This window comes from Columba livia, chromosome 4, assembly GCF_036013475.1.
Source record: "Columba livia isolate bColLiv1 breed racing homer chromosome 4, bColLiv1.pat.W.v2, whole genome shotgun sequence".
NCBI lineage: Eukaryota > Metazoa > Chordata > Aves > Columbiformes > Columbidae > Columba > Columba livia.
The window spans coordinates 30407305-30421883 of NC_088605.1; the positions used below are offsets into that span (position 1 = coordinate 30407305).

At 36.5% G+C, this 14579-nt stretch overlaps 1 protein-coding gene across 8 annotated transcripts in view; it reads right to left on the bottom strand.

The window, feature by feature from the left end:
- SGCZ (sarcoglycan zeta) overlaps positions 1-14579 on the bottom strand; it is a 464819-nt gene that overhangs the window by 12447 nt on the left and 437793 nt on the right. For 7 of the 8 annotated variants that reach the window (XR_010472222.1, XR_010472224.1, XR_010472223.1 and 4 more), the window contains one exon: positions 12146-12269. Coding sequence is in view for 5 of the 8 variants with exons in the window: in XM_065061002.1 (XP_064917074.1) it covers positions 12146-12269 (124 nt within the window). In the remaining 3 variants the exon portion in view is untranslated. Of the gene's footprint in view, positions 1-382; positions 10807-12145; positions 12270-14579 lie in introns of those variants that run through there. The other variant, XM_065061007.1, reaches the window with a different exon arrangement.

Genomic DNA, 14579 nt, shown 5'->3' on the forward strand with positions numbered 1-14579 from the left:
GTCATCAAGCTATTCCCATTTGTTTCTGAACAGTGAATATGATTAAAAATATTTTTTTAACCTCCTTCCTTTGAAAATAATATAAGTCAGTAGGAAACTGTAAATACCAGTCAGGTTCATGAATCTGCATTGAGTTCTGCAATATTTACATATAAGTTACATTTTCAGGGTGTTGAATAAACAATATCATGAAACTAAGGAGCTAAAGCAGGAAAAACCAATGTCTTCCACTGGCACAGATGGGTTTCCAGCTGCTTAGAGTTTATTTTTTGTTTATGGAAGGAGTAAATGAGAGCCAAAATAAGATCAGTCATTACCTCAGATGTAGACTATGAACTTCAAGAAAACAGGTAACAAATCAAAATGGCTTTCAGCCCTGCGGATAACAGTATGAAACTTAGGAAAAAGTGAGTTCCTTAAATACTTACTAGTGTGTTTTTTAAGGTATTGAAAATCAACAAAGCCAACTTGACAGCATTATATCACAACATTGGCAGAACATGTAAATAATATGAGGAGATACAGCATTTATCGTATTTTTCTGCAGGTGACAAGTATTATTTTATTATAAAGTCAATGGTATATGGCAGAAAAGCAGTGCAAAAGCAAAGTCCCTACTGGACAGCAGTGAAGGAGAGCAGGCTGGGAAAAATTTGAGAAGACTGGATGAAGTCCCATACAAAGACTGATACACAGTACCATTACCATCCACAGAAGAAGCACTGTAAATGACTGGGACTATTGAAGGAACTACAAGCTGAAAGTAGCCCTAAACAACATAACCCCCATCATTGCAAGCTCTTCAGCTTTGAGAGTAAGATACTGTCCTCATCGGGAATTTACACCAAAAAGGACAGAAAAGGAGAATCTCAGAGGCACAACATCCTGGCCTCATGGAGGAATTTACTACAAAACTAAAATGCAACAACTTACTATTTTTGTTCTTTAATTCATATGGCAAAGCAATGATGTATTTGCACACACATTGCTGCTTTAAAAGTCCAGTATCAGAGACCTGAAATAATCAGAAGTCAAAACCCCTGCAGAAATAATTTAGATGGAAGGAATTAAGATGGTGTTGGGAGCAATTTAATAATGTTCTGTTAGAATTACTGCTGAAAAAGAAGATTACACGTAAAACATTCAGCTGAGCTAGGAGTAAAAGTGAAAGTAACTATAGCAAGCAAAATAAGAAAACAAAGTAACAGATAGTGAAAAAAAAAGAATCTGATAGCAAACTAGAAGCTAGGAATAAGTAAAATGTAGTAAGGAAACAAAGGACGTTATCATGAGAAGAGTAATGAGTAATAACAAGCACTCTTTCTCGTATCAGGAATAAAGATATGTTAACAAATCCACCATTAATGTAGTAATAGTGGAGTATTGCATAAAAATCCAGTAGCATTCAACAGTGTAAGCTCTATGCGAGTTAAGTGTATCTTTCATACTGAATAGTGCTCAGCATAGTTCTGTACTTAGAGAAAGATCAAGTATCGATGCCAGAACATGACTGTGATAAAATACTTTCAATTTCAACAGTAACTCAACAGGATATTAAACAGGAACCATTAATGTAATATATTGTTAACCAGTAGCTCTTGATGAATGTTAAGAAATTGATCTAAAAAAAAAAAATGTGGGTACCCTTTTGGACTTTTAGTACTGATTTTCAGTAAGCCCTGATACACCTGGAATACCAAAGAAGATAAGAAAAAGACCACTTATATGCTTTTGTTTTAAAAAAATTGAAGCAGGAGATATTAAAATATACTTCAGTGTAGAAGACATACATATAAGAAAATCCAACAACAATACAAGATTAGCTCTCTGTACTTTTGACATAGAGTGTGAGTGGCCATTTTAACAGTTTTGCTGCAGTGGTGATGAGGAAATATCACGAGAAATCAGTAAATCAAAATCAAATGGGTTCTAAAAGATGTCTTGATTCAAAAAAGAATGGTTTTTAGTCATTTCGAAAAAGAACTAGCTCAGAAAAAATCAGAGGGCTTATGCATCAGAGATCAGACTAGATTAAAACTTCTTCAACTTTATCTTTTTTTTTTCGGAGGACCTCAATGTTCTTACGCATTTGTTTACATCAGGACATCTATGCTTCTGCAATCCTCATTGAAGATTTTCTGTACTATACTGCTCTAAGATTTTACTCCAGTGGACCTTACTCTGGTGTGCATTACAATTCAATGTAGCTCAGTTATTTTGCTCCTTAAATTAAATGCTCTTTTTAGGCATAGCTGTGCGTGCTTTCCAATTTCACACTGCCTTGTAGACTGATTCAGATTTTTCTGGGACTGTAATCTTGCACTGTAGCTATCAGATCCTGCCCCAGCAGCATCCCAGTACATCTAGTGAGCAGCGTAGATAATGGGGCATGGAATCTGAGAAAAACTGAAGTGCCTTCTTATGCGGGTGTATCTGCTGTAGTGAGTCTAACAAGGTCCATGCCTTTGCAGAAATATGGGAAGGCTGTGCAATTTAAACAGAATCCTATAGCTAATCCCTGGAGAACCCCAAAATGAAGAGGATTAATAAAATCGCTTAAAGCCATCATTAAAATATACCCTGTACATACACTGCCAAGGTTATAAGTAAAAGACTAAAATTATAGATGCAACATTGCTATCCATTAGTTAAGCAGGAATACAAATATACCATCATAATAGCCCAATACAAAAGGAATTTCAGGGGAACACAGTCCACATTTGAGTATATATCCACTCTGCTCCTATCTTCTCCTAAAAACTGAAATTCACGGCTGAAAAGTCCTCTGACTTCAGTAAAACTTGAACTACTTACCGTTTTATGCCTGCTATTATGAAGTGTTTAAAGAGAAGAGAAGAAGTGGCAAGACAAAAACTGCAGAGTATTATTTTCCCAGGGAACACTGTTGCTAGATGACAGTAGTTAATGGAAGTGCCTGTATACACAGTCTTTCTCTATGTTTTGTGCTGTGAAAGGTACTAGATATGCCATTTAATACTTCATTTGCATCGTTATGGTTGGGCTCAATGATCCTGAGGGTCTCTTCCAACCAAAATGATTCTACGATTCTAAGGCCATGCAAGCCAGTCACACTCTTTCTCAGAGTTTCACATCTCAGCAGATAAATAAGCAAGGATAAAACCAAAAGTTTCATCAATTCTTGAAATGTTGTAGGAGACTGACCAAGAGACTACAAAATGGAAAAGGCAGCAGCTACTCAGAGAAATGCCATTTCAGATCAGAGACCAGAGCACTAAGCAGCATTATAGCCTCTAAACGCTTAAGGTTTAGAAATCCTAGATCACCCCTTCATCTTGAGCATCTTATTGCCAAGAAAAATAGATTAGCCCTGTAGTATATTTAAAAGTAGACCTGATTTCTGACTAATTAAAGTAACAAACCGGATTAACATGTAGGGCATGTGATAGGAATGCAAAATTTGCACTCTTTTTACATACATTTTTTGCTAATGGAGGTCTTGAAGTCATCTGTTCCTCAGACTGTGTTGTTAATCTGAACAGGAAGAGGGAAAGGAAGACCAGCCAGAAAGTACGGATTATCTACAAACCAAATAACTAAATTGAAGGAGAGAACTTTTGGAGGGAAAGACATGAAGTAAAAAAAAAAAAATAATAAAAAATCAAATATTCCTACAAGTAATTTCATACAGACATATGAACCTTCCATGTATAAAAGGTCACCACTGGGCCCTTGACTAAATCCTCTCAAGGAGGAGACGATAAGCTAAATTGATAAAGCCAAATGAAAAAGTTAGGATTCATAAACATTGAAGAATTTTCTGTATTCATGGACAGTTTGATTACACAGGTAACTCTACAGAGCTGCAAAGGCATATTTCATAGCTAGTGTAGAGAGAAATGTGTAATAAAAGAAAAGCTGAAAGGTTGGTGGTCATCAACCAGTATGACGACAGTGTAGTGACATCTCACCAAAAAAACCTTTTGGATTTGCACAGGCTCTTCAGAATTAATATGAATTATAACGGTGCAAGATTTTGTCAAGTCTTTTTGCTCTTCAACATATACTATCAGAAGCATAAATACAAAGAGGATTATATAGATTTTGTCACTAGACTCAACTATATAATTTTCATATGTTTTAGCACTCAAGGTGAAGATGAACTATAGGATAAATTGCAGTACTTCAGTTCCCATAGGCCAATTGTTCTAACATTTATCTGTGGTTTTGACATTTATTTTAAAACCATTCACCTAAACTAGCTTTCATTAAATCTGAAAGATAATTCTGAGAAAAAGAAACCATAATGGAACATTAGAATATTAACTTGATAGCATATATACTGTAAAATCTAAACATATGCTGGCACAATATCTGGAACTAATGATAAATAGCATTGAGGAACAGTTAAACAGTGAAATTAATGTGGTTACTGTGATGAAACTGAATATAGTAGATATTCAGAGAATACCAAAAGATCTTGTACAACCTGTGTGTTGAAAATGTATTCTCTGTAATACTAGGAGTAACTTGGTTTAATCTGAAGAACTCAGGGTGTGGGGTTCAAAGTGGCAATGCTCACACCATTGCAAACAACTGGGGAATAAGCCAGGTCAACCAGAGCAGGAACAAATGTTCCTTAGCTGCCTTCCAAGATGAGAACCAGAAGACCAGTCACCTCAAGTGTACCCATACCAGTGCAAGCAGCCTGGGGAACAAACAGGAGGAAGTAGAGCTTTGCACTCAGTCAGAAAGTTGTAATATTATATGAATAACAGAAACATGGGACAACTCACGTGACTGGAGGAAAATGACAGATGGCTATAGGCTGTTTCATAAAGACAGGCAGTGAAGAAGAGGAAGAGGATTCTATGTTAAAGAGAACTTTAAATGTATAGAAATTAACTACAGCAGTTCTGGAAGCCCTATCAAATGCCTCTGGGTCAAGATTAGAGGGGTTGTCTCCAAGGGGAATCTCAGAGTAGGCATCTAATACTGCCATCCAAACCAAGATTATAAGGCAAATGAGGTGATATTTGGGTCACTTAAGCAAGCTTCGGTCAACAGAACCTGGTTCTTATGGGTGACTTCGCCTACATAGACATTTGTTGGAAGAACAATACAGCAGCTCACATGTCATCCATCAGGTTCCTGGAATGCACAGAGAATTGCTTCCTCGTCCAAGTGTTATATGTGCCAAATAAGAATGAGGCACTGCTGGAGTTGCTACTCAAAAACAAAGAAAACCTGCTTTGCAATATCTCACTTAGTGATAGCCTTGGCTGCTGTGATCGCAATGTTGAGGAGTTTGGGATCCTGCTGAGTGTGCTGAAGGTTAGTACTAAGACAAAAATTTAAGATTTCAGAAGAGGAAATTTCAGCCCACTCAGAACTCAGTTTGGAGGGATTCCATGAGAAGCTTCCATGGAGCATAAAGGAGCTAGTGACCGCTGGGTGTTTTTCAAGAATGTTCTTCTGGAAGCACAAAAACAGTTTAGCCCCTTTAAAAGTAAGGGAAGTAGGTGGAGCAAGAGACTCCTTTGGCTTAACTGCAAGCTTCTGAGTCTGCTTAAAACCAAAAGAGTAGCATGCCAGAGATGGAAAAGCAGACAAATACCCATTGACAACTACAAGGGCACTTCCAAGGCTTGCAGAGATGCAGTTGGAAAAGCAAAAGCTCAGCTCAAATTGAAATTGGCCAGAGATGTCTAAAACTACAAGAAAAGGTTCTTCAGGTATGTAAATAACGAGGAAGCAAAGGAAAATATTGGCCTGCTGTCAAACAGGAGGGGTGAATTAAGTACTCACAATACTGAAAAGGCAGAGGTTCTCAACACTTTCTTCACCTCTGTCTTTACCAGCATTGTTGGGTCCCACGCCTTGGCAACGAGAATCCAGGTTAATGCAAACACAGGGCCACTATCTGTGAAGGAATAATTGGTATGTGAACTGTTATAGGAGCTTGATTCCTACAAATTGATGAGCCCTGACAACATCCACCTGAGGGTATTAAGAGAGCTGGCTGATGATGTTGCAAGGACACTCTCCATAACAACTGAGGAACTGTGGTGGTAAATGGCTCCCTTTCAAACTGCAACGTGTAACAAGTGGGGTCCCCCAGGGATCAATATTGGGCCCAACACTGTTTAATATCTTCATAAGTGATCAGCGTGATGGAACCAAAGAGTATAATGTGATATTAATAGAAAAAAGTTTTATTTATGTAATAAATTATTGTTACTTCTTTTTCTAATAAAACAGCTTATGGTGTTGGTCTTCCAAATTTACCCATGAGCAAACAGTTCAAAGATGTGTATTGTCAGCTAAAACACTTTGTAGTTTGGAAACATTGTATTTTGGTTTTAGACTTCTAGATAGAATTTTTTTTTTTTTTTCAAATAAATTAACTTAAACATTAAAACTGTTTTAAGCTGAAAATGAAAGGTTTTGTTTAAAAATATCATGGCATTATAATAATTTTAAATATCTGTCAAAACATCTTAATAGAATTCTTGAAATCAATAATTAAAAAAACACAGAAAAAAATCTCTTCAATTCCACTAATCTCTTTCCTCTCAGAGAACAGTGACAAGTCAGCTGCTTAATACCATGAAAAAGAGCTTTGAAAACAAAATGCAGCTAACAATTTTTGGTAAATAAGCAGTGGATCTTTGAGCTCTATAGCCTGCCATTGCTTGTTTTTTATTGAACTTCCTTCCTTCATATCAAACATTTTAAATTTTTTTGCAAACATTTAATCTCAGACAAACATAAGTTGGCTGAATTGAACTAATCCTGGAAAAGTTGTTGCCTTTGATCAGCCATCCTCTGTAGTCAGGGCAAGAAGCTTGTAGAACAAGGTAATTCCATTTAAGTGTATTTCGATTAATAAAAAAATCCACACCTCCCCACCCCCCTTTTTTTTTTCTTTCTGTTTCAGAACGTAAAAGCCATCCACAAAACCCCCACCAAAACCAAACCTTTAAAATGGTGCCGTTGGTTGGGCTTACAAGTGAAAATTACTCCAGTTTTATTAAGTATAAATAGGATTATATATCAAATATTAGTTCTATATGCATTTGTTAGTCTCTACAAAATAATCTTGTGTGTATGCTTTATAAACTGTGTTGTGCTCAGATGGGAAATATAAACTTGGCGTTCTGACTGTTACACTGATTTTGAGTAAACTTTTCTGTTAAAGAGTATTGCTAATTTTTAATGTGACAGCTATAAGACTCACCAAGGGATTATCCTCATTATATCAGAGACGACCAAATATAGTCTACCAACAGTGCTATGGAGTGTAATTTGACAAGAAAATATAAGGGCATAAAGATGTAAACAGGAAAAAGGTCACAGACAGGGTGACTAATATGAATATGTTTGTAAAAATGTGAGGCCTCTCTGCATCTTTCTCCTTTTATTTACTTGGTCTTTAATGGTCAATAGGATTCAATGAAAGCTTATACAGAAACTGTTTGCAATAGTACGTAGCAGCTGCACAAACCTCATAAGAGCTGGGGCTAGTTAGCAGTTTTGCCCTTTCAAGGATGTTATATTGTCAGAACCATTAAAATTAGTTGTCAGATCAATGAGTGGACAACATCAAATAATCCTTTAAGCTTCTTATCATTATATGACAGTGTGTTTCGGGTTCGATTCTAACATATTTTTGTGCCTAGCAAAATCTAGTATTTACAGAATTCAAAATTGATCTGTACCTTTGCACTGTGTTTAGATGTGAAAGATGCAGTAGTCAACTAACAGTCATTGTACTGATTTTCCAGACAAGAAATGTTCCTTTTCTTCTTATGTGAACCAACGGAGTCAGCTAGAGCCTGGAGCTTCACATTTCATTTTCCTTGTAAATGGCTGCTGTTTTAAACCATTGGTTATGGTTTATTTATAGAATAATACATAGTTCACAATTAAATGCCAAGCTATAATTGAATCAAAGGATTCTGCTGATGCCTCGACTCACAAAGGTGCAGCTCAAGAGCTTTATAAAGGGCAGCAAAATCTGAGTCTAAATTACAGCCCCCAGTATTCAGTCTGGGATCATGCATTATAATGCGTAATAGGGCTAAAAGGATTATTATAATACTGCAGTAAATAAAAAGATGATGCATCAAACAGCAGAATTCAAAATGTTTGCAGAGGCTTTCAGTTTATGATGTGGGAGGCTAGAGATTTACTGCATGAGAAATAAGGCTAGAGGAAAAGTATTTCATAAACATATTTATGTTCTTTAAATATTCTGAAGTTATTCTTAAATGAAAGAAAAATACATGTTTCACAGATTAATCCACAGTAAATTCATAATGGTTATAACTGGTTGATTCCAGATGCCACGTAATTATTTTCTGGCATAATAGGGTAATAATTATGCTATAGAAGGAAATACTAATTCACATATCTTTGATGGTTTCTTGAATAAACTTACATACATTAAAAAGTTAAATTTAGTTAACCAGCGAAAGAATAATACAAAAAACTTGTAGTTTTTTTTCTAGTACAAAAAATGTCTTATCACAAAAATGGTTCATAGGTCCAATTCAAAGACAACATTTTGTATTCATGAAAGAAATCTGACGGATAAAGCATATATTTTTAAGCTAAAATGAAGATCATTTTTTTGCATAGATATTCTGTTTTGTTTTAGAATGTGTCTTCTTAAAAATGAGTAATGATAAACACTTTACACTCTTTTTCCATTCTGTCTGCTAGTCTGTGGTGTATCTGTTGGCTGCATGCAAGGACATTAATCAATATTTTGTTACGCAGACATTTTATCCATTAGGGGTTTACCCTGGTTCCTCACACCAGACTGTAATTAGTCCAGTAATTTCCTAATGTGGTCACAGTAACTTTGTACAACCTGTGATGCTGGGGGCACTCGTATGCCTTTCAAAATGTTTCTACCTTTTCCTCTGACCCTCTCTCATGTAAGAGATAAAATAGTGGACTGTAAAGGCATTGGTCAGGCCTCATGATGGAATTTGTCTGTGGATTTATGATACAGTTCTTTACAGATCTCACTGGAATTGCAAATATTCAAGAGATAATTAGACACTTTGAACTTTATCAGTTGTATGTTTACAGAACAGTTCCTTGGGAAAGAGTGGAGAAAGTATGGTAGCATGTTCTCTGATAAATATAAATCTAACATTTAAGTGGGAACTCACAGTTGTGCAGTCTTTCTTACCATGTAGAGGAATATAATGTTTTTTAATATGACGTTCAGCAAAGTCTCTTTTACACTGAATTGATTTCCAATTCTGAATAACAGAAAATACAGTCATTATAACTTTTCTTTTGTTCCCATTCTCAAAGTCCAATTGAGGTCATAGGACATTATTTCAAAAACTACCTTTTCAATAAGTTGTAGTACATACTTAAGAAAAATTAGAAGTCATGCAATAAACTCAGTGCTGATACAGACAAAAATGCCTGATGAATCCACAGATTAAATATTTGTACATAGTACCACATTATTGCATGATACTAACCCAAGACATTATAGCTATAACCACTGTTGTGTATTGATAAGGATCGTGGATGAAAACATCGTGGCAAAACTAGTTCATGCAGTCACAGGAGATGACACATTCAGTACAGGGGGAACTGCGATATCAACAACAAGCTAATGCCACAGAGGCTGGCTGGCCAATACTGGAGGTGGGGGATGAGCTGGAGGGCACATAGCTCCATCTTCTGATATGCCCAGCTTGGCACCCAAAGGGGAAAAGCTGAGCCCTTCAACATGGCCCAAGACTTGTCGAGACTTGTTGATCTTTCGCAATCACCCCTTCCCCCTAGACATTCCTCTACTCTGAAAGCTATAAAAATGCTCACCTAAAACAGCACTAATAGGAAACCTACCACTCTGAGGACCTTTAGCCCACCAGCCTTGCCACGGGAACTAGACCAGACATCAGAAGATGCTGCACTCCTGAACTACAAACCCCAGCATCCTCGCCGCAGGACACCAGATGCCATACATCATGATACAAGTCCTGTCATCCATGCTGCAGAGCCGTAAGAGTGGCTGGATCCTTCACCCTTTTCTTTCTTCCTTTTTCTCTGCTCTTTCCTTCTTTTTCCTATATCCCTATTTCTTTGTCTCTTCTTCCGTTATATAATACTCTCTTTCTCTCTCTCTTATACCTTAGTTTTCCTTCCTTCTCTATGAATCTCATTCTCTCTTTTCCTTTTGAACATATAAGGACAATACCATCTTAAGCTCTGCTGTTGGATTCTTGTTAAATTTTGTATTATTGCTCCTAATGGTAGATTTCTACATTGCTTGTAGATGGACTTTTTGCTGTTATACTTTTGCCAAGGCACTACTCGTTGTAACTGGTAGTCCCACACATATTTTTAGTAAAACTCATAATTGAATTGGACTCCTGGCATGATTGTCTGTCATTCACTTCACATAACTGTGCAGAATTAACCCAGAGTTAACTCACACCTGGTCTCATCTGTTGAGTCAGGGCCTGTGTTGCATTCAGAGTTAACTCATCCCTCATCCCATCTGTTGGGACGGGACAGACACTTCTTCAGGGATCATGAGGCACTGAGGAAAAGTAACAGGGTTTTTCTGTTTGTTTGTTTTTGTCTTTTTTTAGCTGGTTTGGGTTTTGTTTGTTTGTTTTTCACTTTCAAGTGTTACTTTTTCCCCTCTGATAACACCATGAAGCAAAAGAACAAAGAAATACATTCTAGGTGAAAGATTCGTATTAATAAATGTAGGTCACATACTAGATTGGGCCAGGTAGGGATTTATGGAGTGGAAGCAGGACAGGTTACAGGAAGCTGTAGCCTCTGCAATAAAAATACACACAGGAAGAACAAGGGTGAGGGAGGATGATATTTATTGTTTACTATTAAAATAGGATTAGATTGTCCTCACTGCTATCTCAGCAACTTTAGGAAACAGTAACAAAGACTTCATATTCAGGGAGGTGGTAACTAAAATGAGATATTGTGGGAAGAGCTGGCTTTTGGAGAAACTCAGAAATAAGAATGGGTATGTGGTATATAAATATTTGAGGCTCTGAATTAGGAAAATATTGTGTTTTATTTATGCAAGACAGATACTTGCATAAATAGAAAAATGTTATTAATGAGGCCTTTGATGTTATTGGCCAAAAATGTTCCTGTCTGTATTGTAATGCAAAGAGTATGCATTGCAGATTATGTGTCACAGATGCGAATGCTGGTTTTCTTTGTTGTTGCTTATTTGGATAGTTTGTAAAGTATCTGGGAACACAGAAAATACAAACACAAAGGCCAAAAATTTCTAAAGAGCTCCATTCCCAATTAGATACTTACTGGTTTTCCAAAAGCACTGTAACCTGGCAAGTCCCACTGGGAACAATTTGAAAATGTATTCATTTCTCCGAAGTGCCTAACAGAAATCTGAGAGCCTTTGATACCCTTGCACAAATATTTTTAATGTTATCTCATTTTAAGGACTGAAGATGAAAGGACTCTCATACTAGTAATCTCTCATGCGTTTATCCAATACTTGGATTGCCAACCAAACCAGTGACCCAATTTAAAATTGTTCTCATGAGTTTGCACGAGTTTACACATGAAGAATCTATACCAAAATCTTTTTATGTCAAGCTGATCACTGAAACAAGATGCTTATGAAACAGTACAGTGAACATACCATTGAAGTACTCTGTCTCTCTTACAGAGCTAGTAACAGTTCAAGGAAATAAACCACCCAACAAATTTGTCAAACCTCTTCAACATAATTTAATAAAGTATTAATCCAAATTAATTCAAACTTCTCTCTCTCAGTTTGTCAGATTCATCCAGAGTAATTTTTTACCACTGTCACTTAGCTGTCTCTGTCCCACAGGTATGTTGAAGGACTGGGTAGCTTTTTCTTTGACTCTTAGATTAAAAATAGGTCTTGCCTATATTCATTTAACTAACAGTTTCTTCAGTGTGATTGAAACTTAGTGATTCAAATATTTGCACAAAGTAAATAAGTATTAATAATTGAGCAAGCTAAACTAAAATTACTTTAACATAGATAAATGCAGAATACTTCTTGTGATGTTTACCTTGCTAATGAACAAACTCTCCTCATATTGTTTGCGTTATGCTGGGCAGAGCTGTAGAACATTTTTCTACCAGCTGAACTTACCTCGCCTTCTGTGGATTGTAAGTGCAGTTCTTTCCTACAGGTAGCCTTTAGATCTCCTGCAGCTGCATTGACTTGTACTCCCCTGGGTGCTTCCATCACCAAAGATCTAGTAGGAGATTCAAGTCTGAAAGGCAAACACAAGCACTGAGAAAAAAAATCCACTGAATCAAACCACCAAAACCCATTTAGCCCACAAAACACACAATGGATGTAGATACAAATGTATTTTGAAAGGTAAATGTCCTGGTTTTGTTAAAAACAAGAGCAGTCCTCTTTTAGTGAATTTTCCTTCCAGCTCAGTTCCTCTAAGTGCCTTCTAAGTAACTTCACTTTTCTGAATTTTTGCCTGCATGTTTTCTCAGACACTGTGCTCGGTGCTGTTAATGTGACCAATGGAATGCTGAAGAGCCCCATGCTTAGATTGATTACTATGGTAACCAAAGTTAACTGCTAACGGGACACATTTGAAAGGAGGGGCAGACAGAACAGGTGAGTAAAACTGACCAACTAAGCATTCCATCCCATAAACATCATACACCCTATATAAGAGGGAAATCATGAGCGTCTCACGCTCTTTGACCATGGCCAGCATCTAGAGAGGACCCTGCCACCCGTGCCTGTGATACAAGGCCCTGCATCTAGTTTCCAGTTTGCTGTGAGGTTCCACTCAGGACTTCTGGGTACCTGCCCTGCAGCTGCTGGAGCCACTCCAGCTCTGCCCACCCAGCTCCACTGCTGCTGGGGGCACATCAGCTTCGTGAGGAGGGGCAAAGCTGTTACCCAGGATAATCAAGATTGGTTTTGTATATTTTTATATATTTTCTACTTATTAGTGGTGTTAGTAAAGCCTTTAAAATCCTTCCAACTTTAAAGTGCCTCTTCCTTACTCCTCCATATCGTCTTTCATATCAGGAGAGGGTGGGGATGAGATTAACAGAGGGCATCTGCCATGGTATATTGTCACCTTGCTTTAGACCTTGACAGATTTAATTAGTGGACCGTAGAGGGATAGAGAAGCCATATGGGAAAAAGAGAACCCATATGGGGAAAGATAAGAGAAACTGTGACAGTAAAGAAGTAAAAAATTAGTTATATGTGTGATTCTCTCACTATTCTCCACAGCCCAGAGAAAGAAAAAAAAAAAAAAAGCATATGTTCAAATCTATTTCTATTTAAGACAGCATTTAAGCATATACCAATACAAGCTTGCCTGCTTAGTGATGATTTCTGACATCAGTACCTAATTTACTTGACTGTACTAATATTAAAATATAGCTACATAAGATTCCAAGTCTCTTTGAGTGCTTCTGTAATGATAGGTTCATAACTAAAGTTTGCTAGTGACCATTGACAAATATTCATCTAAATAAAACCAAAACAAAGCACTTCAAAAGTTTTAAATAATTATTTAAAGTTTTCAATAATTATTTAAAACTGACTAGAATGACTTAACCTTCATTGGCTCATTCATATTTCAGCTAGGTGTAGCAGCATTATGTACGCAGAAGAAAGGAAAAGAAAATCTGTTACATCTGTGTTATTGTTTTTTTGCATGCTATTTTTCTGTTCTGCAAAATACTCATTATGTTATTTAACTCTGTTATAACAGGGTTAAGGCACTTGGCCCTGGGTCTTGTTATCTTTCCTCAAAGCAGCTATTGTTATACTACTCCTGTCAGTCTTTTAATTTCTCTCTACTCTATATCCAAGATCCTTCATCAACCTTATTGCAGAACTATGATACTTTCTTAGCTATGTTATCTCACAGTATGGTACAGGTTTCTCTTGAAATGGAAGTGCTAATGCAAGGATTTTGTAGCAGTCATGCTCACCAACTGAACAGGAAAGATGATCGGATGAAAACTGTAATGAACTAAGAAACAAAAATTTGGATTCAGGTTGTGTTCAGCTGTAGACTTATTGCATAGACCTGCTAAGAGCAAGACAAATCTTTTAATCTATTTGTATCCCAATAATATAATGACAGAACACAGTTCTATTATACCTGAATAAAGACTTTTTGTAAGATGAAATGTATTAATGATAGAAATGTCTAGAATGAGTAGCTTGAAGAAAACACTGTATTTCCCTCTTCAACAAATTGTGTTTTGAGTGTTAGGTCACATCCATCCAGAAACATAATGAGGTACTAGATATATAAAAGAAAGAATAGTTTGACAAAGAACTTGCTACAGAAAAGCCAAATGAAAGATCTATCAAATAATGGAACAAGACAATTTCAGTGTATTTCACCTATTGATTTTTAAAGCATACAGAATAGTGATGGATTATCACTTTGAAACAAAACCGGCACATTTGCCTGCAAAGTAAGTCACTGAGATGGTGTCTGTGAAATATTTGTACTTGTTACATGTCACTGACACTCAATAGGGAAAGGAAAAAAAAAAAAACAACCAAAAAAACAAAAAAACAA